This window comes from Lepidochelys kempii, chromosome 27 (genome assembly GCF_965140265.1).
Source record: "Lepidochelys kempii isolate rLepKem1 chromosome 27, rLepKem1.hap2, whole genome shotgun sequence".
Lineage (NCBI taxonomy): Eukaryota > Metazoa > Chordata > Testudines > Cheloniidae > Lepidochelys > Lepidochelys kempii.
The window spans coordinates 13,177,014-13,202,147 of record NC_133282.1 but is presented as its reverse complement, the minus strand read 5'-3'; the positions used below and the strand labels follow the sequence as shown (position 1 = coordinate 13,202,147).

The 25,134-nt window shown below is 48.2% G+C and overlaps 2 protein-coding genes across 17 annotated transcripts in view; both read right to left on the bottom strand.

Moving 5' to 3' along the window:
- The window catches only part of LOC140903943 (beta-1,4 N-acetylgalactosaminyltransferase 2-like), a 71,635-nt gene that overhangs the window by 38,773 nt on the left and 7,728 nt on the right, over positions 1–25,134 (bottom strand). Inside the window, exon 1 of one of the 3 annotated variants that reach the window (XM_073325957.1) lies at positions 3,914–4,032. The exons of 1 other annotated variant lie outside the window; for it this stretch is intronic. The gene's annotated coding sequence lies outside the window, so the exon portion shown is untranslated. Of the gene's footprint in view, positions 1–3,913; positions 4,033–25,134 lie in introns of those variants that run through there. One more of the 3 variants, XM_073325960.1, reaches the window with a different exon arrangement.
- Positions 19,729–25,134, bottom strand: part of LOC140903940 (beta-1,4 N-acetylgalactosaminyltransferase 2-like) — a 57,867-nt gene continuing 52,461 nt past the window's right edge. For all 14 annotated transcript variants that reach the window (XM_073325940.1, XM_073325949.1, XM_073325951.1 and 11 more), the window contains one exon: positions 19,729–24,995. In XM_073325940.1, the coding sequence (XP_073182041.1) occupies positions 24,784–24,995 (212 nt within the window). In that variant the 3' untranslated portion in view covers positions 19,729–24,783. The remainder of the gene's footprint in view (positions 24,996–25,134) is intronic.

The window sequence follows — 25,134 nt, the reverse complement described above, 5'->3', positions numbered from 1 at the left end:
ACTCTCCTGTCCACTCCTTACAGCCCGGTGACTCCGTGCTTGTTCGTACCTGGAAAGACGAGCCTCTCCAGGAAAAGTGGAAAGGACCCTATACACTCCTGCTGATCTCCCATACAGCGACAAAGATCGAGGGACACAAGAACTGGATCCATCACTCTCGTCTGAAGGCAGTACCCGCCCCCTCGTCAGCAGAACAGTGGACCGTCCAGCCTGCTGACTCCTCATCTAGTGACGATCTCGGGCTAAAGCTACTGTTTAAAAGACACAAATAGCAGGCACCTTAACGCTAAAATGGGCCCACCCAGGTACTGGAGACCCTGGGTGGGGAAGACTCTGGTGATAATTAATTGGGTAACATTGTTATTCTCTGTATTGGTATTTCCAAACCGTGCATATCGGGAGCATAACTCCTTTGTTTCGCTTGCGCACCATGTTGCTACTTTAACAAACCAGACTGATTGCTGGGTATGTGCTCCGGCTCCACTGCCCCCCAAAACGGGAATGCCCCTTGACATGCTGCCCCTGACCCTAGCAGAATTAGCCGCCACCAAAGAGCAGGAAGGAACGGACTCGCCGTTCTGGAACAAGACCTCTTTACAGCAAGCCACCTATCAGGACCAGGAGTATTCAGCTGCAGTACTCACTGAGGGAGTGTTATGTTTTACCCGAAACCAATCTGATCACTGTGGGCGTCCTGTGGGAAAAAGCTCCTGTGTTATTACACAGTGGGCGGATGGGTATTGGATACAGACCAAAAGGGGAGGCCAGCAGTGTGGGTGTCATGGTTCCTCCCCTTTTAGGGAAACTTTCACAAATAATCTTACCACAAAAAAAGGGTTTGGAAATATAAACTTGCCGTCCAGTTAATATCTCCAATGTAGCAAGCCAATGGTGGGTTTGTAGTGGTCCCTATGGCAAGTGTAATTTGAATGGCACGATTAGAAACGCCCCCACTTGTACCCAATCAGGAGGATTGGATGCCCCCTTCGGGGCATATAAACTGTTTGGAAAAGCAGCCTTAAATATCCCAGGAATCCCCGTAAGAAACTGTCCTTACTGGGCCCTACAGGGTCACTATTTCATATGTGGCCGAAAGGCTTACAAGGTGCTGCCAGCCAACTGGACAGGTAGCTGTTATATAGCTCATGGAGTTCCTCATCTGTCAATAACTGCCACACTGCCCAAAGGAAAGATTAGAAATGCGCGAGACACCTCTGTTGAGTCACGAGAAAAGACCCTGCGGCGACTGACTACGGCATTGGAGGGCAATAAATAATAAATAAATAATAAAAAAATTCCCTCACAACCGAGAAGCTTGTAGGGTGCTCTGTACTGGGAATAGCGCCACTGTTTACCGGGCCAGCCATGGCATGCACAGGGCACTATACTGTAAGGCTGCAAATGGTACTTGAGAAAGTTGCCTTAGAGTTAGAGGACTCGGTTAGTGATTTAGGGTCAGCAGTAAAAACATTAAATAAAGTGGTACAGCAGCTCAGGACGTTTTCCCTCCAAAACAGGCTGGCTTTGGACTATCTCTTGGCATCTCAAGGAGGGGTTTGTGCCCTCGTCGGGCCCCGATGTTCCGTATATGTAAACGATAGCAGTTATGAGATCTATGAAAAGGTGGTACAGGCTGAGGCCCTTGGCCGAGCCGGAGCAAAGGTTGCCTATACTGCCCCTGACAGCGATTCGTTGCAAACCTTGTTTTCAGGCTGGGGTTTGTCATTTTGGCTTGGTGGTTTATTTAGCCTGTTATTGAAACTTCTCTTTCCTGTATTGCTTGTATTACTGGTATTATGCTGTGCAGTATCATGTGTCAGGGCCCTTTTGCAAAAGTTAATAAGTCATTCTCTTCAGGGCTATCACAAAGTGCTTATGCAAAGTCCTATTGTAAAGAAATAAGTAGCCCAAGTGAGAAAACTCAGAGCCAAGGCTGTTGAGTGTTCTCAAAGGAGGGAGTTGTTGGGGACACTGGGGCATGGCCACTAGGTAACTCGAGGGGATGGAAGACCACGAGTGTCAATGAAGCCCTCTCGTGCTAGGCCCAAGTGTCCTTGGCCCCCCCTGCCTGGAGGCACTCACAGCAGTTATGATGAGGACCTGCAACAATATGTTGCAGAGTCAGACTGCCTGAAACTAAACAAGGCCAAACAGGGCAGATATGGAAGAACAATGCTGAATAAAGCAGCTTTATGTATGGTTTAATAAATGATACAAAAAACAAGGGAACTAGCTGGTAACTGGATTAGCTGGCTATATGGATACTTAGGGCAGCTTGCTATTAGATAAGTATGCTGAAGAAAGGATGTATAAAAGCCTATGTAACTTCCTGCTCTGTGTGCAGGATTTGAGATTCTAATCTCCCTGTACCTTGTTTGCAGCTGCAAATAAACTTTTCTGCTTCTCCACCCCGTTGTGATTATTGGGTGACGCACACCGGGTAACGAACCCCCGCTGTTGTTTTGCCTCTCGGCACTGGGTGCCAGCAACAGCTTCAACAGATTTTTTTAATTTAAATTGGATTTTTTTTATATAAAATGCTTTTTGAGGGAAAAAAAACTATCATGGAATAGGGATTATAAATTCTAATTCTATGGTATGAGACAATATATTCATGTAACGTTTAAGAAAAGTTTTGTCAATGAGTTCCAATAGTTCATGGATTAGGGACCCAATTTTATGGGGTTCCAGGGGCTTCTGTATAGATTTAGGTTAATCTTTCTATCTACCCAATGATACTCAGTGCTCACTTTAGAAAATACCATCAGAAATTATTCGTTTTGCAGTTCTCAAACTGTGGATTTGTTTCTGAAGAGATAGCATGCTTGTTAACAGCAAAAATGTTTTAAAATAAATAAATATTTCGCGGTTGAAATAACAGACCTCAACCCTTCTGTCCCTCTGCAAATTTGTGTACACAGAGTCAATCCTTTACCTCTCTCTAAAAGCGCAAAGTTTCAAAAAGTTCAATGAATAGAAGATTGTTGGGGGCGGAATAGATCTGGACAAGAAGAAGTCTGGAAATAAATGTGAGAAGGGAGGGACAGGTAGTAGAAACAAAAGTGAAACTGTTTGAGCAGCATATTCCAGAAGTCTTGAGGTCTTTCTGAGTGTAGCCTTCATTGATTAGAGACAGTGGTGAACTGAAGCTGGTTTGCACCAACTGGTTGTTCAATTTTGAAGCCGGTTTAGAACCGGTTGTTAAAGGGGTGGGCAAACTCTGGCCCGCGAGCCACATCTGCACTGCGGGACCATCTTGTCCGGCCCACCTGAGCTGTTGGCTGGGGAGGCTCCCCTGAGAATCCCTTTTTAATTTTTACTCACCCAGCGGCGCTCCGGGTCTTTGGCGGCGCTCCGGGTCTTCGGCGGCGCTCCGGCAGCGGGTCCTTCACTCGCTCCCGGCCTTCGGCGGCACTTCGGCAATAGGTCCTTCAGTGTCACCGAAGATCCAGAGTAACTGAAGGGCTTGCCGCCAAAGTGCCGCCGAAGACCCGGAGCGACTGAAGGAAGCGGTTCTTCAGCTTTTGGCAGCTCATCACTGATTAGAGGGTGGGGGGGCTCAGGGCTGGGGCAGAGGGTTGGGGTGCGGGAGTGAGGGCTGCGGGGTGGGGCTGGCAATGAGGGGTTCAGGGTGTGGAAGGGGGCTCTGGATTAGGGCAGGGGCTTGGGGTGTAGGAGGAGGTCTGGGCTTGGGGTGCAGGCTCTGGGGTGGGGCTAGGGATGAGGGTTTTGGGGTGCAGGAGGGGTCTCTAGGTTTGGGGGGGCCTCAAGGTTGGGGTGTGGGAAGGGTTCAGGGCTCTGGGTGGGGGTGCAGGCTCTGGGGGGATTGGGGATGAGGGGTTTGGGGTTCAGGAAGGGGCTCTGGGTTTGGGGGGGCTGAGAGCTGGGGCAGGGGGTTGGGGAGTAGGCTTACCTGGGGCGGCTCCCGGTCAACGGTGCAGCGGGGATGGTAAGGCAGGCTCCCTGCCTGTCCTGGCCCTGTGGACCGCGCTGCGCACTGGAAGCGGCCAGCAGCTGACCCAGCTCCTAGGCAGAGGCGCCTGGAACTGGTGCTCTGGGCAGGGCTCAGTGTGCAGTGTGCAAAGCCCCGTGGCCCCCCTCCCTGGGAGTCAGATCTGCTGTTGGCTACTTCCTGGCCACAGCACAGTGTAAGAACAGGAAGCAACTAGCCTGCCTTAGCCGGGCAGCACCACCAAAGGGACTTTTAACGCCATGACCCAGTGCCTTACATTTCGTCATGCAGTACTGGGTCGTGACCTGCAGTTTGAAAAGAGAAAACCGCAGAGAAAAGAGGGAAGCAGAGTATCTCAGCTGTGCTGCAGCATGGGACCCCAAGAGAAGAGTTTATAACGCTGAGTGTGAGAATGCACCTTTCTCTCCCTTTATATACTGCAAACAGTCTTCCACAGTCATGGTCCTCCCAACCACTCTTGCTTGCAATAGTGTTCTTGCAGCATATTCTTTCCCAACAAGTGTCTGCACCTAAGGCAAAATCCTCTTTTCGGATCTACACGCTGCAGCTCCACTCTGCGAGCCTGCTCTCCAGCTATGACAGGTACATGTCTTGAGAGCAGAGCACAGCCGGGATGTGAGCAGAGAATTTCATCCTCGGAGAACACGGCTGTTTTCCTGTCCATAAAACCAAACCAACCAGCTCCCGTCCACAAAACCAAACCCGTCAGTGCTCTAGAGCCAGGGTTGCACACTGCAGCTTGCACCAGGGGGTTGGTGAAGCAGCAAGGACCAGAGCTTTTTAAATAAGTGTTTCCACAGATCAAAATCCTCCTCTTGGTAAAGGTTCAGCTGTATCCAAAACAGGGGTGGAGGGAGGACTAGGAGAGACTACACACGTCCTCACAAACGCTGGGGAGGTCCCATCTGCCTTTTCTCATGTCTGCAGTTTTTCCTTCCGAGGGGTGCACGGTTGCAGCCTAATTCCCCAGCGCCCACGTTCTGCTGTCCAAGCGTGAGAGAGCCCAGCATGGTTCAAGCGCAGGAGAGAGACGTGCAGCAGTATCCGCTCCCGCTGCACGCCATGGAGCAGGAAGGGTGTTTTCCTGCAGGACAGCTAGTAGCGGCTGAGGAAGGTTTCCACTCACTGTAACAGTTTATGCCCAAATACATCTGTTAGTCTCTAAGGTGCCACAAGGACTCCTCGTTGTTTTTGCTGTAACAGCCTTGTCCGTTTCACTATAGAGAGTGAAAACACAGCAGTGCTATTGGAAATCTCCCCAATTCTGAGATTTTCAGCCAAATTACTCAAAAGGTAAAAAGATTCCTCTCTGAGGAATGGCTCAGCTGTACCATCACCCTATGCAAAATTCTCTCCATGAGAACAAACGCCTACTAGAAATATACTGCACACAAACTACTGCTCAGCTTAGAAAGGACATAAATATTGATCTTTTAAAATAAAAATAGCTGCAAACTAAGCAAAATAAATTTTATTTTGGAAATGTAGAAAGAGAACACATACTGAACTGTTGAGATACAGGCCTCGTAAGAAATGCAAGCCAGAATCATAGAATCATAGAATATCAGGGTTGGAAGGGACCTCAGGAGGTCATCTAGTCCAACCCCCTGCTCAAAAGCAGAACCGATACCCAATTAAATCATCCCAGCCAGGGCTTTGTCATGCCTGACCTTAAAAACTTCTAAGGAAGGAGATTCCACCACCTCCCTAGGCAACGCATTCCCGTGTTTCACCACCCTCCTAGTGAAAAAGTTTTTCCTAATATCCAACCTAAACCTCCCCCACTGCAACTTGAGACCATTACTCCTTGTCCTGTCCTCTTCCACCACTGAGAATAGTCTAGAACCATCCTCTCTGGAACTACCTCTCAGGTAGTTGAAAGCAGCTATCAAATGCCCCCTCATTCTTCTCTTCTGCAGACTAAACAATCCCAGTTCCCTCAGCCTCTCCTCATAAGTCATGTGTTCCAGACCCCTAATCATTTTTGTTGCCCTTCGCTGGACTCTCTCCAATTTATCCACATCCTTCTTGTAGTGTGGGGCCCAAAACTGGACACAGTACTCCAGATGAGGCCTCACCAATGTCGAATAGAGGGAAACGATCACGTCCCTCGATCTGCTGGCTATGCCCCTACTTATACAACCCAAAATGCCGTTGGCTTTCTTGGCAACAAGGGCACACTGCTGGCTCATATCCAGCTTCTCGTCCACTGTCACCCCTAGGTCCTTTTCCGCAGAACACCAGTGCCAGAAAGAAATCATTGAATAAATACAATTCACTAGTAAAACAACGTGTTCAATTATTTTGAACAGTATAATCTAGCTCATCCTGCTATGCAGGAGCAAAGTCTGTGGGCCAGTTTTAGCTAATAATTGCTCTGGTTTGGATCAAATCATAGTTGTCAGCACAGAGTAGGAACCCTGCCTATAGAGGTTTGGTTTTATTCTTTCACCTAACAGTTAGTTGCCACTGCCATATGAATCAGAGCAGTGTATGCCCCCTCCAACCAAGCTCACCTGCACCACACAGAGGCTTTCATCACATGAAAGGCAGCATGGTCTAGCAGGTAGGATACTGGAGTGGGAGTCAGGAGAGGTGGATTCTGTTCCCAGCTCCGTCAGTGGCGTGCTGCGTGACCTTAAGCAAGTCCCTTCACCCCTCTGTGTCTCTGTTTATTTACCCATCCATCGGTCTGGTTGGTCTTCTTAGACCAGCAGTTCTCAGACTGTGGGTTGGGACAATGAAGTGGTTCGGGACCCCATTTTAATGGGGTTGCCAGGACTGGCTTAGACTTGCTGGGGCCCAGGACCAAAGCCAAAGTCTGAGTCCCACCATCGTGGGCCGATGCCAAAGCCCAAGGGTGGGGTTCAGGTTACAGGCCCCCTGCCAGGAGCTGAAGCCCTTGGGCTTTGGCCCCCCTGCCCAGGATGGTGGGGCTCGGGCTTTGGCGGGGCTCGGGCGGGCTGAGACTTTGGTCCTCACTCCTGGGGTATAAAAAGTAGGATTTAAGTGGTTTCAAGTAATAACAGACAGAACAAAGTAAGTTACCAAGCAAAATAAAACAAAATACACAAGTCTAAGCCTAATTCATTTAAGAAACTGAATACAGGTAAATCTCACCCTCAGAGATGTTCCAATAAGCTACTTTCACAGACTAGACTCCTTAGTCTGGGCCCAATCCTTTCCCCCGCTACAAGTGGTAACTAGGGGATTTCTGATGACTGGCAACCCCCTTTGTTCTGTTCCACCCCCTTTTATAGCTTTGGCTGAAGGAGAGAATCTTTTGTTTCTCTGGATTCCCACCCCTCCTTCTAAATGGAAAAACACCAGGTTTAAGATGGATTCCACCACTACCAGGTGACATGATCACATCCCTCAAGCTTCCATTCTCCCAGCTTGACTCACAGGAAGGCTTACAAGTAAACACAGAATCATAGAATATCAGGGTTGGAAAGGACCTCAGGAGGTCATCTAGTCCAACCCCCTGCTCAAAGCAGGACCAATCCCCAGTTTTTGCCCCAGATCCCTAAATGGCCCCCTCAAGGTTTGAACTCACAACCCTGGGTTTAGCAGGCCAATGCTCAAACCACTGAGCAATCCCTCCCCCAAGAGCCATTTACAACCAATTGTCCTGGTCAATGGGAGCCATCAAGATTCTAAACCACCATTAATGGCCCACACTTTGCATAATTACAATAGGACCTCAGGTTTCAGAGTAACAGCCGTGTTAGTCTGTATTCGCAAAAAGAAAAGGAGTACTTGTGGCACCTTAGAGACTAACCAATTTATTAGAGCATAAGCTTTCGTGAGCTACAGCTCACTTCCTCAGATGCATATCGTGGAAACTGCAGCAGGCTTTATATATACACAGAGAATATGAAACAATACCTCCTCCCACCCCACTGTCCTGCTGGTAATAGCTTATCTAAAGTGATCGTCAGGTGGGCCATTTCCAGCACAAATCCAGGTTTTCTCACCCTCCACCCCCCCCACAAATTCACTCTCCTGCTGGTGATAGCCCATCCAAAGTGACAACTCTTTACACAATGTGCATGACAATCAAGTTGAGCTATTTCCTGCACAAATCCAAGTTTTCTCACATCCCCCCCACCCCCATACACACACAAACTCACTCTCCTGCTGGTAATAGCTCATCAGAGTTAACTTCATATTTCTAGTTTCAGAGAAACAGCCGTGTTAGTCTGTATTCGCAAAAAGAAAAGGAGTACTTGTGGCACCTTAAGCTCATGCTCAAATAAATTGGTTAGTCTCTAAGGTGCCACAAGTCCTCCTTTTCTTTTTCCATATTTCTAGTTTTAGATACGAGAATGATACATACATACATACAAATAGGAGGAACACACTCAGTAGATTATAAGCTTTGTAATCATACTTACAAGTGACCTTTTGCATAAAGTATATTCCAGTTATGTTATATTCACACTCCAAGCATATTTTCATAAGGCATATGGAGTGCAATGTCACAACTGGTACCCAGAAGTCACTTTCTACAGGACAGGCCCAAAAAGGAAAATAACAGAACACCACTGGCCATCATGTACAGCCCACAGCTAAAACCTCTCCAGTGCATCATCAACAGTCTACAATCTATCCTGGAAAACAATCCCCCACTCTCACAGGCCTTGGGAGGCAGGCCAATCCTCACTTACAGACAGTCCCGCAACCTGAAGCAAATACTCACTAGCAACTACACACCACACCAGAGAAACACTAACCCAGGAACCAATCCCTGTAACAAACAGTAGTCTTCTGCCTCAAGCCCCTGCTTAGAGCTCAGCAGGAGCTGAGAGCTGCAGCACCCAGGACTCGGAGGTTGCTGGGTGCCCCAACCCCCAGGAACCCGACTTGCCCCAGCTGGGCTTACCTTGGGCTGCAGAGGAGGGTGGGTTTTCTGGCTGCCCAGGCAGCCCTCCTCTGGCGGGTGAGAAAGGGGACTGCCAGCTCCATTCCTGGGAACAGAAGTCACAGCTTCATATCTACTTCCTGGATCAGAGAGCCAGGGGAGGGAGGCACTGGCCCAGGCCCTGACACCAGGGGGAGCCCCCTTCAGTATTGCCAACCACCAGAGATAAAAAATCATGAGTTAGGATTCACCCCCCCAAAAAAATCACGAGATTTTAAAAACAGCATCAAACCAGGTTTTTCCAGTTGGTCTGTTTACTTTTGTTATAAAAAAGCGCTTATATGCTATTTTATATGAATGTTCAATAAGTTTGTTCTTATAACTTAGCATAAGTTACTAACTTAGCATAAGTGACTAAAGTAGGCCGAGGTCAAGCTGACCTGAGAGGAATGATCTGGAGGATGGTGTGGATTGCACCCTCAACAAGTGTGCAGAGGACACTAAACTGGGAGGAGTGGTAGATACCCTGGAGTATAGGGATAGGATACAGAGGGACCTAGACAAACTGGAGGACTGGGCCAAAAGAAATCAGATGAGGTTCAACAAGGACAAGTGCAGAGTCCTGCACTTAGGACGGAAGAATCCAGTGCACCGCTACAGACTAGGGACCGAATGGCTAGGGAGCAGTTCTGCAGAAAAGGACCTAGGGGTTACAGTGGATGAGAAGCCGGATATGAGTCAACAATGAGAAGGCCAATGGCATTTTGGGATGTATAAGTAGGGTCATTGCCAGCAGATCGAGGCACGTGATCCTTCCCCTCTATTCGACATTGGTGAGGCCTCATCTGGAGTACTGTGTCCAGTTTTGGGCCCCACACTACAAGAAGGATGTGGAAAAATTGGAAAGAGTCCAGCGGAGGGCAACAAAAGTGATTAGGGGACTGGAACACATGATTTACGAGGAGAGGCTGAGGGAACTGGGATTGTTTAGTCTACAGAAGAGAAGAATGAGGGGAGATTTGATAGCTGCTTTCAACTACCTGAAAGGTGGTTCCAAAGAGGATGGTTCTAAACTATTCTCAGTGGTAGCGGATGGCAGGACAAGGAGTAATGGTCTCAAGTTGCAGTGGGGGAGGTTTTGGTTGGATATTAGGAAAAACTTTTTCACTAGGAGGGTGGTGAAACACTGGAATGCGTTACCTAGGGAGGTGGTGGAATCTCCTTCCTTAGAAGTTTTTAAGGTCAGGCTTGACAAAGCCCTGGCTGGGATGGTTTAATTGGGGATCGGTCCTGCTTTGAGCAAGGGGTTGGACTAGATGACCTCCTGAGGTCCCTTCCAACCCTGATATTCTATGATTCTATGATTCTATGAATGCTGAAGAAGCAGCTACAAAACCAGTTGAGACTGCCCGTTATCACTGAAGATAAAAAAGAATGCAAGGAGTAGGACTGACTGTCTCCCAGAGCAAATCCAGCACCCAGCAACGGACTGTCCACTCAGCAACAGAACTGTCCAATGGAAAAGAGCAGAGACCCCTACTCAAATTAGGGGTTGGACTTTGGACATGGGCAAGGGCGGTGTTACCAACTGTAAAGGGTATAATTGCTTTCAATTTCTGAGGGGCGGGGTCCCTCTCTTGGGGCACCCAGCTTGAGCTGTATTTCTGTTAACTAATAAAAGAGGCATGTATAGATTAGACTCAGAATTTAGAAGTTCGTGGGATCCTATAGTCAAACCAAGCACCTAAATTGGTGAGAGCAAGGGCTAATTGTTTTTTCCCCTAACACTTTTAACCTCCCTCTACTCTTCTGTCTGGGTGTGGTCATTTCAGAAAAAAAGATATTACCTAACCCACCTTGTCTCTCTGGTGTGTATTGAGGAAGGCTATGCTTGTGCCCAGGGGCTGTGCCCACAATAAGGGCTGCTTCTGTTTTTATTTCCAACTGGCCCCTTGGCACCTGCCAAATGCTGATTTGTATTATTGCAGGTGTGACGGGGCAAGGCCAGATGGCTATAGAAAAGTAGTGGGAGATAGATATATTAGCTCCAGGCTAAACAAATCCCTGGTACTAGGATAAGTGAAATGGCAGCTGCTCCAGGTCAATTAAGACACCTGGGGCCAATTAAGAACTTTCCAGAAGGCAGGGAGACTGCTAGGTTGATTGGGACACCTGAAGCCAATCAGGGGCTGGCTGAAACTAGTTAAAAGCCTCCCAGTTAGTCAGGTGAGGGTGCGTGTCAGGAGCTGTGGGAGGAAGTTGCGCTATTGGAGAGGCTGAGTAGCACACACCATATCAGGCACAAGGAAGGAGGCCCTGAGATAAGGGTGAAGTGGAGCTTGAGGAAGTGAGGGCTGCTGTGGAGGAAGTAGCCCAGGGAATTGTACATGTCATGTTTCTAAAAGGTCAGCTACCATAGCTGATACTATTAGGGTTTTTCCAGTTGGTCTGTTTACTTTTAAACCCCCCGCTACTCCTCTGGCTGGGCGTGGTCATTTCAGATTGAAAAGTCAACCTTTGATGCACACCAGAAAGGACTCCTCTCCCCAGGTGCACTTACTCTCTCCCCTTCCCTGGACCCACCAACGCCACCTCACCAACTCCCTCAGAACGCTCCCTCCCCAGACCCCAAGTGGCGGAGACGTTCCAAAGCCAGTACCGGGTTTACAATGGCGCCATGAGCCGGGCCCATGCTCAGGAGGGGGCCCCGGCCTACTCTCCTTGCCCTGTGCCCCGAGACCCCGACAGCCCACTGCCTCCTCTCGGCCTGCCCGCTGGCCAGCCGGGGGCTCCTCTCCACCCCCCTGGCCCCACCCGCCGGCTTCTCTCTGCCCCCTGGCCGGACCCCAGGGCACCTCCGGCTCCGGGCTGTCTCTGCTTCCCACCACCTGTGGGGCCCCACCTGTCTCCCTGGAGCTGAGCCACCTGGGACTGGAGCAGAAGCCTGGCCAGTCTTGGCCAGCTGGGTGGGGGGAGAGCTTGGCTGGGCCCCTCCAGGCAAGTGGGTCCTGAGGGAGCCTGGCTGGGGCAGGCCCTGGCGTGGCTGATTGCGCCACGCCCCAAGGGCCGGAGTGATTCCCCGCCCCGGGACCAGCCCTGGCTGCTCAGCCTGGCAGACACAGTCGCCTCCCAGGAGGCCGGTGAGTGCGGCCAGGAGGCAGGGCGTGGGTCTCTGCAGGGCCGGGGGGAGCTGGGCTGTAAGGGGGCAGGGAGGATCTCTCTGGGTTGGGGCACTAGGGAGTGGGGGCTCTGTGTGGGGTGCTGAGCAGTTGTGGTGGGGCTGTGGGCAGGGGGGCGCTGGGCAGGGGTGGTGTTGTGCAGGACACTGTGCATTTGTGGCAGGGTTTGGAGGGGGAGCGCTGGGCATAGCGGGTCTGGGGGGCTCTGGTCAGAGGGAATCGGGGGGGGGGTGGTTCCGGTGTTGGGCGGAGGGTGGTGGTGTGTGGTGTGACATGGGCCCACCCCCAAGGGGAAGGGGCACACTGGCAGCACAGTGCCAGGCAGGCAATTGTGCATCTGGCAACAGCCGATTTGTAAATAGTGCCCTCGTACTGGGCTGGGCGGCGCGGGGCCACCCCTGCCATGACATGCCCCTGGCCGGCCCCTCACTCTGGAGACTGCCCCCGCCCCCTCGCCAGGCTCCATTGCCCCCATGGGGGCCCAAAAATGTTTGGCACCGGGCCCACAAAAGGTTAATCCGGCCCTGTCCAAAGCAGTGGGAGGCTTTTCCTTCACTCCCCTCTCCCTCCTTCTGCCCCTGGACTCTCTCTCTGCTATAGGAGCATACATGAAGCTGGGGTTCAGTGGCTGGACAGGCCTGTGTGTCCTTAGCCGCAAGACAGCCGCACAGAGCTCTGCCCAGTACCCAGCCCTGCAAGTCACAGGGCTGAGAAAAGCTTCTTGCGTCATCATGACAGCTCCTCCTGCAGGCCACAAACTTCTGTGATTTGCAACAGTTGGCAATAATGCAACACTGGCTTTCCCTGGCCACTCGGAGAGTATTTCTCCTACCCACCACTACCCCAGTCTGGGGGCTTGCCATCCAATCTCCTCCATCTGTCACCCCATTACTATCTTCTGCCCACCCCCAGACTCCTTCCTGGCCCCACATCCACTACACCCCGTTTCCTGCAGCCCCTAAATGGGCCTTCTGCTCCCCCCAGCGCCTGCCCCCCCCCCCTTACTCTCCACACTGACTTTTCACAGAAGTACTTTTCTGAGCAGTAAGCGCGACACGGTGCTGTGGCCAGACAGCAGCGGCTGAGGTGCCAGGACTCAGCATCGGCAAGCCCCAGCCCCAGTGCTTCATTTGTGCTGGGGCTTGCCAGCAGCCACCGCTCTCCGGTTCTACAGGCAGCACCGCTGCCGGCAGCCCTGCAGAAGTAGCAATACCAGACCATGCCCCCCGTACCGATGCACTGCTGCTGGCAATGGTGCTGCCTTCAGATGCTGCTCTCCAGCCACCCAGGCTGGGCTGCACGGTGGGGAGTTTCTGAGCTTGTGGCTCTCCCGGCCGTACATCCCCTGATCACCAGGCCCACAGGAAGGGGGAACCCAGGGGCTCACCCACCAGCTCCACGCAGGGGCAAGCCCTGCTGCCTGCAACTCCCCACCAGGCGGGCAGCTCCGGGCAGCATCGCCCACCACCTGGCTGGCCGACCAGGGGCTCCAAGCACAGGCTCGCCTGTGCTCACTCCCGCTCCGGCAGCCTACACCCACGAGCTTGCGGCATGGACGGCATCTCATGGACCACCATGCCTTGGATGGTCACCCACGTGACCTATGAGGAAAGGTTAAAACAATGGGGCATGTTTAGTCTTGAGAAAAGAAGACTGGGGGGTGCGGGGGTGGGCTGATAGGCTTCGAATAGGTTAAGGGCTTGTTACAAAGAGGACTGTGATCAAGTGTTCTCCATGTCCACTGATGGTAAGACAAGAAGTAATGGGCTTAATCTGCAGCAAGAGATCACAAGCAGAGTTTAACCACTTTCCCCAGCCCCTCTCACAGGCACAAGGATGAATTTACGGCAAACTCAAGGAGGAAAACTTTTTTGGGCCTAAAGAAGAAGTAAAGCTGGAGACGCACATTAGGGTCCCTGCTTCAGCCGCAGAGCAAGTTATCGGCAAAGGAGGCAAAACTGTAAGCGAAAGCAAGGAGAAAGAGAGAATCAGGCCTGTAGGGAGGCGGAGTTAGGAGACCGGTTCATCCCCAGGTGTGGAAGCTTTGGAGGATTGCCTATTATGGCTAGGAAGCAGTCACTGCGGGAGGGGAGGAGGGGATGCTGTGAGGCAGACCTGGGTCAAGACTATTGCTTGGAGGGGTTTTTTGCTGGTGCTTTTGTTTCCCAGCTCCTCTGCTGACCTGGCAGGGGATTGTTCTCCTCCCTTGGCCCACATACCAGTGTGGAAGGCAGGAGGGTCAGGTCAGGAGCAAGGAAGAAACAGCTGGTAACCCACAGGAGAGGATGGAGCAAGGGCAGGGCCACAGAGGAGGCGGGGCTATCTCAAGATCCAAGGTTCAATTGCTGCTCCCCTGGACAAGTATCAAAGCAGAGAGGAGGCCGTCGGCAAAGGCAGCCTGTGAGCATCCTTGATTTCACAAGCTAGGCCTGGTTACTGTCCTCCTGTGAGGTGGGCAGCTCTCACACACTCTGAGCTCCATGCAAAGCTCAAAAATTATTATTTTTTGCCAGCTGGAGAAATGCAAAATCTGGGGGGCAGGTTTTTGGTTTTTTTTTTTTAATTCTTCTTCCTGAAACGGTGCAGTAACCGGGTGGGCTCTGCTGCTTTCCTGTAGGTCAGCGAAATGCAGAACCTGACGGCTGCAGAGGCGGTGGTGCCCCGGGACCAGACACCTGATGAGAACGAGCAAGTCATTGTAAAAATCATTGGACACTTCTATGCTAGCCAGGTACGGAGACTGGAATCTCTCCCTGTGCAGGACTTGTGCTGGGAGGGAGGAGGGGAAGAGGAGAGAACATAGGAGGCAGATGGGAACTTGTAAACTTGCATCCACCATCACTGAGGGGAGAGGACAGGGTAGTCTGTGGTCCTACAATTGGAGAGACCTACCACCAGCAGGCAGAACCCCTGAGTCTCAAGAGAGGCTAAGCCCAGGAGAGACAAGTTCCTAAAGAAATGAATTGACATCAGTTATCACCTTCACAGGACCCCTGAGTTCTCTTTCTTTCTCTGCCACTAACTCCCTATTGGGCTATTGGAATTTGATGATCTATCTAGGCTCTGAGAAGCGAGCCGGGAACCACCCATGCATTGATTTGTTTTTGTAGGGGAGACCAGACCTTCTCTTCTGTGCATTCCTTTATACATCTTGCTTAGGTTATAGCTACACTGCAATCAGAGGTGTGACTGCAGCATGGGTTGCCGTGCCCACGCTTGCTCCAAGTTAGCTAGCACAGCTAAAAACAGCAGTGAAGATTCAGTGGCACAGGCTAGCAATGCAAGTACGTACCGAGGGAGACCACACTGAAGTCCATGGCACCCTATCTTCATTGCTCTTTTTCATCATGCTAGCTAGATCGATGCTAGCCCAGGTCTGGCTGCATAAGCTGCTATCGCATACTGTAGACATAGCCTGAGTTATGACCGTCTCTGAATTTGGATTACACAGCTGCAGGAATGCTTGCTAGTTTTGATAAAGGGAACATACAAGCAGTTACTTTAAACACTGCAACAAGATGACATGGGGAAAGTCAGGTATTGCTGTGTGTTTTAGCAACAAGGAAAAAAAAAGTAAGAAAAGGAAAGGAAAACAGAGAGAGAAATGGGAGAGAAATTTTATACATGCAGACAGCAAGGAAAAAAAATAAAGAGAGAGAGATATGAACCCAGCTATCGCTATTAGAAAGATTCACATTTTTAATCACATTTTGCTCCTTTTTTATTGTACCTGCATGAATTAACCCCCTTTTTTAGAATGTCATGTTAAAAGATCTGTGGTGGTAAAATCAATTCTCAAGAGGCTGAACCTGCATCCCGTGCCCCCAAACTCAGTGGGAATTTTGGGTGCGTGAAGAACGCTGGATTGAGCCCCAAACGTTTGCAGCTTTAAAGAAGCAATGACCCTTTTTTTGTAGAGACAGGGAATGTCAAACAAAGAGAGTTTGAATTCTGTTTCTACTCTGTGGACTTATGCAAATCACTTATCTCCTCCCTGAGGCCCTGATTCAGGAAAGCACTTACACATGCTTAAGTCCTATTGACTTTGATGGAACTTAGGCACCTGTTTAAGGAGTCAGAGAGAGCTAGCTCTCCGAGTGCAGAACTCTGCATAGCCGAGTTGCTTTGAGTATCAATGAAGTGATTCCCAGTAAGCAACAGGTCTGTTCTGTGCAGTTTCTTGTACTGTTCACCTACTGTAGTTCTCTGGCACCAGCCTAGACTACAGCTGTCATAAATATAAAGGGAAGGGTAAACACCTTTAAAATCCCTCCTGGCCAGAGGAAAAACCCTTTTACCTGTAAAGGGTTAAGAAGCTAGGATAACCTCGCTGGGCACCTGACCAAAATGACCAATGAGGAGACAAGATACTTTCAAAAGCTGGGGGGAGGAAGAAACAAAGCCTCTCTCTCTGTCTGTGTGATGCTTTTGCCGGGGACAGAACAGGAATGGAGTCTTAGAATTTAGTAAGTAATCTAGCTAGATATGCGTTAGATTCTGATTCCTTTAAATGGCTGAGAAAAGAAGCTGTGCTGAATGGAATGGATATTCCTGCTTGTGTGTCTTTTTGTAACTTAAGGTTTTGCCTAGAGGGATTCTCTTGTGTTTTGAATCTAATTACCCTGTAAGGTATTTACCATCCTGATTTTACAGAGGTGATTCTTTTTACTTTTTCCTCTATTAAAATTTTTCTTTTAAGAAACTGAATGCTTTTTTCATTGTTCTTAAGATCCAAGGGTTTGGGTCTGTGGTCACCTATGCAAATTGGTGAGGATTTTTATCTTCCCCAGGAAAGGGGATGTAACGTTTGGGAGGATTTTGGGGGGGAAAGACGTTTCCAAACGGACTCTTTCCTAGTAATATACCGGTTAGATGCTTGGTGGTGGCAGCAATAAAGTCCAAGGGCAAAAGGTAAAATAGTTTGTACCTTGGGGAAGTTTTAACCTAAGCTGGTAAAAGTAAGCTTAGGAGGTTTTCATGCAGGTCCCCACATCTGTACCTTAGAGTTCAGAGTGCGGAAGGAACCTTGATAACAGCGTTATGCAAGGAGCCCTTTGTATGGACCAGCTGCAGAGCCCAGCAAAGTCAATGGAAGGAGACTTGACTGAGCTTTGACCCAGGCCTAAATGAATAACAAGTAAAAGGGATCTGATGATGCAAATAAATTTCTAGTCCACCAAAAATTAAAAAGAAACATGAACAATCCCCCAACAGCCCTATTAAAGTTCAACAGGCACCGGAAGCCCTGGAGGCAAACCCTTGTTAAGTGGCAGGATCTTTAGGCTTGAAATCAAAAGGGAAGCATTATTAAGAGCATCATCCTCTGTAGAGCCAGGGCTGGCTTTGGACAGGGTGAGGAGCAGAGAAATGCCTCGTCTCTCAAGAACATAAGAGTGGTCATAATGGTCAGACCAAAGGTCCATCCAGCCCAGTATCCTGTCTACTGACAGTGGCTAATGCCAGGTGCCCCAGAGGGAGTGAACCTAACAGGTAATGATCAAGTGATCTCTCTCCTGCCATCTATCTCCACCCTCTGACAAACAGAGGCTAGGGACATCATTTCTTACACATCCTGACTAATAGCCATTGATGGACTTAACCTCCATGAATTTATCTAGTTCTCTTTTAAACCCTGTTATAGTCCTAGCCTTCACAACCTCCTCAGACAATAAGTTCCACAGGTTGACTGTGCGTTGTGTGAAGAACTTCCTTTTATTTGTTTTAAACCTGCTGCCCATTAATTTCATTTGGTGGCCCCTAGTTCTTATATTATGGGAACAAGTAAATAACGTTTCCTTATTTGCTCGCTCCACACCACTCATGATTTTATATACCGCTATATCCCCCCTTAGTCGCCTCTTTTCCAACCTGAAAAGTCCTAGCCTCTTTAATCTCTCCTCATATGGGACCCGTTCCAAACCCCTAATCATTTTAGTTGCCCTTCTCTGAACCTTTTCTAATGCCAGTATATCTTTTTTGAAATGAGGAGACCACATTTGTACGCAGTATTCAAGATGCGGGCGTATCATGGATTTATATAAAGGGCAATAAGATATTCTCCATCTTACTCTCTATCTCTTTTTTAATGATTCCTAACATCCTATTCACGTTTTTGACGGCCGCTGCACACTGCGTGGATGTCTTCAGAGAACTATCCACGATGACTCCAAGATCTCTTTCCTGGTTAGTTGTAGCTAAATTAGCCCACATCTGAGCTGGCACCTCATTTTGATGATAGCAGAAGCAGCAGAGTTTCTCCAGCATGCACATTTCCTCGACTAAGGGAAATTGGTTGGTTTGGTTCCTGTATATCCTTTTCAAAGGTTTGAAAACGTTCCCTGGGTTTTAAACTTGAGGGGAATAAAAAGTAGGACAGAATCTGGGTTCATTTCGGAGGACGGGGGAGGCTGTAATGCATTAGGTAGCTTCAAGGTGTAGAATTTAAATGAGGGAAGCAGTGCAGTCTAGTGGTTAGAAGACAGGCTTCTGTGCCCAGCGCTGTTACTGACTTGCTTTGTGGTCTAGGGGCAAAAAATAAATAAATAAAAAAATAAAATAAAATAAAAATTCACGTCTCTGTGCCTCGGTTTACATATAGCTATGGTTGAGTAGCTATGGCGGATGATGTGCTCCTTTGCTGGCAGTGATAATTGCAACCTAACCAAACTGACATACTTGGAAGGTTTTTAAGGAATTAAAAGAGACTCAAATTCAGTGTAAATATTAAAAAGAAACTGCCTCTAAGCTACATTTTATGTTTCCTGGGCATTAGATTTTGGTTTGGTTTTGGTTTTTTAGCAAGAAAAAACCCGTAAACATTAGTAATATAGTATGAGAAAAGTCTTTTTTTTTAATGTTTAGCTCCAAATATTTTGATTATTTTTACATCCTGGGGAAAAAATATCAGAAACGCAGACTTGGTATGAGACAGTTGAAGACTTTTTTTAATTTAATTTTTTTAAAAAACAAATACAGGATTTGCTTTACTGTTCCCGTGAAATGGGACACACATCATAGGCTTTTTAAAAATTTTTTGGAACTTTCTTCTTTTTTTTAAGCATACAGTAACCAAGAGGCTTTTTTTCTTTTTTTTCTTTTTAATGAAATCGGTGCGGTCCTGTGAAACACGTATGCTCCTGAGAGGGCACAGTTGATGTTTTTGAAACTCTAATTCACTCTCTTCTTGAGACCGGTCTGGAAGGAATGAACAACTCGGTTGGCCTGTGAACATATCAGCAGTGCTACTGTTAATTTCAGCTGGGGTTTTGCTTGGAGGTGTAAAAGGAGTTGGGTGTCCAAATTCTACCAGAGAATCGAGGGCCGAAATTGTCAGAAGCGACTTGTGATTGTTTGGATGCTGCAATTACTGGGTGTCCAAGCTGGGACATTTTAAAGGAGACCCAGTTTTCAGAAGGCAGGGGCTCAGCACTATCTTTAAATCAGACCCCTTTCCAGTGTCAAGGTGAGTGACTTTTGAAAATATTGGCCCGGATGCCTAACTCCTTTGGAAATCGCAGCCTTAGTTCTGATCCAGAACTCACTGGCAGTCAATAAAGACTGCAGTGGGCTTCAGATCAGGCCCTTACAGTATTGTTTAGGAAGAAAGAAATTCACCGTGATTCGGTTGAATCAGCCCTGCCCACCCCCACCCCTCGTCCCCCCACTTTTTTTAAGTCGTAGTTTGTAAAATACAGAGCGAATGAAATAAGCGAGAGGTTCTCAAATCATTTTATTCCTGAGAACATGCAGGTACTGCAAGCTTGAAATTTACATGTTCAAACTACCTCAAACCTTACAATTAGATTTGAATGATAGATGGGAGAGGATGGGCGTATCCACCCTGCAGCTTTGCCTAGGCTCAGAAATAAGCCCCGAACAGAACCTTTCCTGAAAGCTCAGAGAAGGGTCTCCCTCCAACCTCCGCAGCGGTAGGTTTCCTGGAGGGAGAAGCGTGGTTGGGCAGTTTACTACCCCTCCCAGTCAGTGTGGGATCTTCTTGCTGGTGAAGTAGGAGACCAGATGATGCCTCCTCCTTTTCCACTACAGGCGTCTCGTTTGTAGGAATCTGACTAGGAAGCCTGCTTTGGTGCAATGGGAGCCTCTCTGGAGGGCGATGATTATCCCATCACCGTAAAATCTAAGAGACCAGTCAACATACATCAGATCCCGCCAAACTCATGGGGATTTTGCCCCCGGGCACTCTCAAGAACCTCTGAAATCCAGTGCTGTGGCGGGTAAGACACACCCAGCGGCTGATCCTTTGGCTCCTGCTGCATCAGAGGTAGGGCTAAGGCTCTCCTCTGAAGGAGGGAGAAGGTGCCACCCCTCTACTCCCTAGAAGAGACCTGGTAGTAGAAGGTGGAGTAGCCTGCTGAGTCAAAACGACAGCAGGTTTGAGGGAGCCAGGGCCTGGGGAGGGTAGGACATACGAGCCGTGGTGCCATTCAGGCCCCTGAGGTTCAGATAGACATCCAGCCAGAAGGGTGATAATCAGAACCCTTTAAAAGTCGGCCCATCCCTAATTTAAATATGCATTTGAACCCTGCTGCTTTATTGTACATTACAGAATTTTTAAAATTTTTGTTCAAGATTAATACCTCTCGGACATGCGGTCTGTTTGTGACATGGCAGGAGCGTCGGTGGGCAAAGCTGGGCCGTTTTTTAAACTGGCCTGTGGGAGGGGAGAAAAAGCCCGGTCGCCTTCTCACCACAGAGGTGAGTGTCCCCATTCCCAAAGGCAGCGGGGAAGGTGTAAACTGTGCAGTGTACCAGTTAAAGGAGCGGTGATCTTCAACAGTGAATGATTGAAGGGATGGTGTCAGGTGAACACAGGCCCACACTGTTGGTTTTATGACCCAAAAAGCAATATTTGGCCAAACTAGAACTGTTTCCATGGATACTTTTTTAAATTATAGATTCCTGTGGAAATTTGTATTTCCCCACCTGCAAACAGCAGCAAGTGTGCTGATTGGGAAGGAACTGAAAATTAAATTAATTCTAAACAGCAGCCAAACAGACCACAGTGCAAAAAGTAAATCATTAATGGAACACAAATTAGATTCTTAGCTAAAATCGCTTTAGCTTTAACATCCTGGGAAATTAACAGAACTGCATGGCCTATAAATTGGGGCAGAGTGGGTCTTTCCAAAATTATTTAGTGTGTGTTAAAAGAGTTAAGGAAATTATGCTTTTTAATGATGCATCGAATTCATCCCAAGATAAACTCCACTGGCTTTAAAGATGAATTTCTCCCCAATTTAAAAATAAATAAATAAGTAAATAAATAAATCTGACACTGTCCCTTTAATCAGATCTGTTCCAGTGAACTACAAAACCTACAGATCTGCAGTTTCACTCCACACTGATTAATCCCACTCCTCCCCTCTGTGAAGCCCCCAGGCCATGGAGTACGTTAGCTTCCTGCATGTCAAACAAGGGGACGTGCCCTTATATAACCAATTCATTTTTGTTTATCTACCTCTTAGTGACAATAGAATAAAATAGGTAGTGGCAACTCCACATGCGGTAGTGTAGAGGAAAAAATGACTCTCTTTTTCCAAAGAAAAAATGTTTTAAAAAAAAAAAAATAGAATGTATGGGCTTTCTTTTCACTTTAATGTGTTCATTCGTTGTAAAAGTTCCAAACCTCAGCAGTGCTAAATTGTTCAGTTGTGACTAATTTTTTTAAAATGCTCAATATTCCATTACTTTTTTTTTTCTTTTTAACTTTGATATTTACTTCTGTCAGCAGTACAACTTTTCTCCGCTCCTCTGTCTCAGCGGACGCTTTGTTCGTGTGATGACTGGTTATTTTCGCATAGACTGGCATTCAATTGCCATTCGGACCACATTGCTTTAGCGGCACCCAGATGGTATGCCTTTAAAGTATTTTTAGGTGGTGTACAATCTAGATGATTCATTTTTACCAGTACTCAGCGTGGGTTAACGATAAAGCAATCAGGGCTGGATTATAAAAGTAACAACCAAACAGGAATGGATTGTGCGACTAAAGTGACTTCTTACATGATCGTCTGAAGCTTAGGACAGTTCGATACACAGATGTGCATATAGAGAGGTAAAACTAATGCATATTGCAGTTATCCTGGTTTTGAAATCCCCAGTCAGCTGCCATGTTGTTCTGTACTCCCTCATGCTTGATACTGGGGGACATGGGGAATAGCTTGCCCACCTGATTGATTGTTCCACACACTTTTTTGAATAAAAGTGCTGCTTTCCCCCGGCCCCCGAGTCACTGATCCAATGCAATTTCAGACTATTCATCGAAAAGTTGTACTTGACTGTAATGATATTTTTCCTCCCTTCGGTTGACTGTTTATTTTCTCTCTACTCCCCTTTCCCCTTCTGCTCCATGTTCTTTACCTGGTACTTTTGTGAGGCAGGTTAGTTGGCTCAGATCTGGAGTTGTGATTGTGGATGGACGTGGTCTCCATTTTAATTGCAGCTAGGTTTTCCCAGAAACCGGTTTACTCCACTGTTTCATTTTTAAAAATAAAGCAAAAATTATACTGCACCTGTGTGTGTTTATCTCCATTCTTAGGAGAAACAAAGAGGTCAGCGATGCGGAGGTGTGGATGGGTGGGTGCTGATATAACTCAAGGCACGGACTTAGCAGACCTGCATGCCTCACACTATCACAGATGCCTCACTGGACTCTCCACAGTGTTACAGCTTTGTTACTGAATACAGTATACTCCTGATTATCTGAACAGCATGGGGAACCCAGATTTGATTTGGCCCATCAGGAATTGGGATAATTGAGAGGGCAGGTGTCATTCAGCAGCCTTCCACATGGCAGCCTCCTTGCAGTCCAGGCCAGGCATCTCTGCTCTTCCCTGCTCACTCGCTCCCATGACAGTGGGGCTGCAGTGGGTTCCCACCACTGCCGCAGGGCCAGGGCCACCTGATCCCCGCAGGCACAAGATGCAGGGCAGAGCAGAACCCCCCGGCCAGTACTCTGCCGCTCCAGGACTGCAGCCTTCCCTGGACCATGCACCTGCAGGGATTGGCTACACTCACTCAGTGACAGCAGGACTGCAGAGGCTCCCTGCACTGTGGCAAGAGCCATTCAGCAGCAATGTGGCCTCCCTCACGGCTGGGAGCACAGCTGCATCCTCCTCTGAGCCCTGGCCAGGGGTCTCTTCTCTATTATCCGCACCTCTGCAATTTCCTTGTCCCCCCGCATGAGATACATGAGAGATGAGGAAGGGATTTAGATAATGCAGAGGTTCAGATGATAAGGTTTGGGGAGCAAACACTCTCAGAACAAAAGTTTAGCAGAGACTTTCCTAGGCAGTACCTAGCACCCTAAAGGGCCAGTCAGACTGGGATTTCCAGGTGCTACTGCAGTACAAAGAGAGAAGTGGCTAGTGAGTTTGAGGGCCTGCTGTGGAAGGCATCTTCAAGGGGCCTTGTTTTCAGAAAGTGCTGAGCACCCACTCTCTAAAAAGTAGGCCCTTTAGAAATGGAGTCTTCACTGGGTCACCCAAAGTCATTAGTCACTTTTCAAAACATTGCTGTTACTTTGCCTTCCAACAACATTAGTGTTGGCAAAAATTCAGACAGACACTCATGGTCATCGAAGTTCTCCCGCAGTAACGCTGCCTTTCTCCCACCCAGTCTTCTCCACCTAGATTGTAAGCTCCATAGGCAGAGATGGTCTCACACCACGCATATGTACAGAGTCTAGCAAAATGAGGCCCTAAATCTGTGATCTCGGTTGGAGCGTTCAGTTACTCCAGTAATAAAGTGAATCCGAGGGACTGACCGTGGCAGCCATTCAAGTTTAAAAACTGGAGCAAGTAGGTACAGGACTCCTCCCTAACCATATTAATTTAGTGCTGGGGCCATGACGTGTGGTCTGCTTGTGGCATTTACTTCTTGTCTCAGATTAGTACCCAGGTCCCACCATTGTGGTAATGGTGGGGTTTTTTGATGCTGTGGTTAGCTGCCCGCTAGGAACTGAACTCCACCATGTCACATAGGCCACGAGCTAGCAGATGAAAAGAACTCAGATCACATGAATGTGGACTGCATTCAGGCAGGACAATTAGGAGAGTTTGCATTTTCCTCCTCTTAAGTGAAAGCTTCTTAACTAAACCAGATTTCCAACATCCCCACTCCGGTCCTTAAGTAAGGAGTAACAGTAAGTTCTCGACAGATATTGCATAGGCAACATACTAACTCCATTTAGGATAAACCAAGCACTTCAGTCTATACATGAAAGTCATTGTGCTTCTGGCACTCAACTTGAGAACACTCATTCCAGTTACTCCTCCAAGAAGAAGTCAGACAGTCTGTGCATCCCTGATAATCCATTCAATTGCAGGGAGGATGTGGAGTGCTACCAGATCAAATCAGTAGGAATTCTACCCTGCCCTGCCCCCCTTCACTCTGCACTGGCTGGAAAGAACACAGTGCAGGGCCATGATGAATCTGGCTCATTATTAGCCAAGCTGCCTCACTCTTTGATCAGGGAAACTTTGCAATGAAGAAAACACCATTGCAAGGCCTGGAGCAGGATCCGAGTGCAGATAACACACACGACTGCATTGTCCATTTCAAGTTTGGGCTAAGAGATTCCAGAATCCCAAATTCAGCCCATTAAAAAGTTTTTATAGAAAGGTAGGTGCAAAAGGAAGGCATCCAGTGTGGCATAAATAAGGCAATTAGGCTGACGCCCAAAGCGTACTCCTGCTGTGGCCATCAGGGAGGTTACCGTAGGAATTGCACACGGCAGGGTAAAAGGGTTATCCTGTTGAGTAGCATTTCAGTCGGTTTTTGAAGTAGTGCAAAGATAGTTTAAATTGCACCTGTGCTTTGGTGTTGGTCCGGAACAGTTTATATTGGTCTTCTACCTTAGTCAGGTTGGGATCAGATGCGGGATTATGTTCTTGGTGACCGATAGAAACATCGCTGCAGGAACCGACAAGCAAGATGCCCAGTCCATCCATGAAAAATTCTGGGGAGGAGAAAAAAATATTTAAAAGCGAAGTTAAGCGACCCTGCATTTCCCCAAGAACGGCTGTGAAATTATTTCACAAGGCTCTGTATGGTCCACTCAGGACTGAATCACTTCTCCACGTAAAGGAATTGAACCA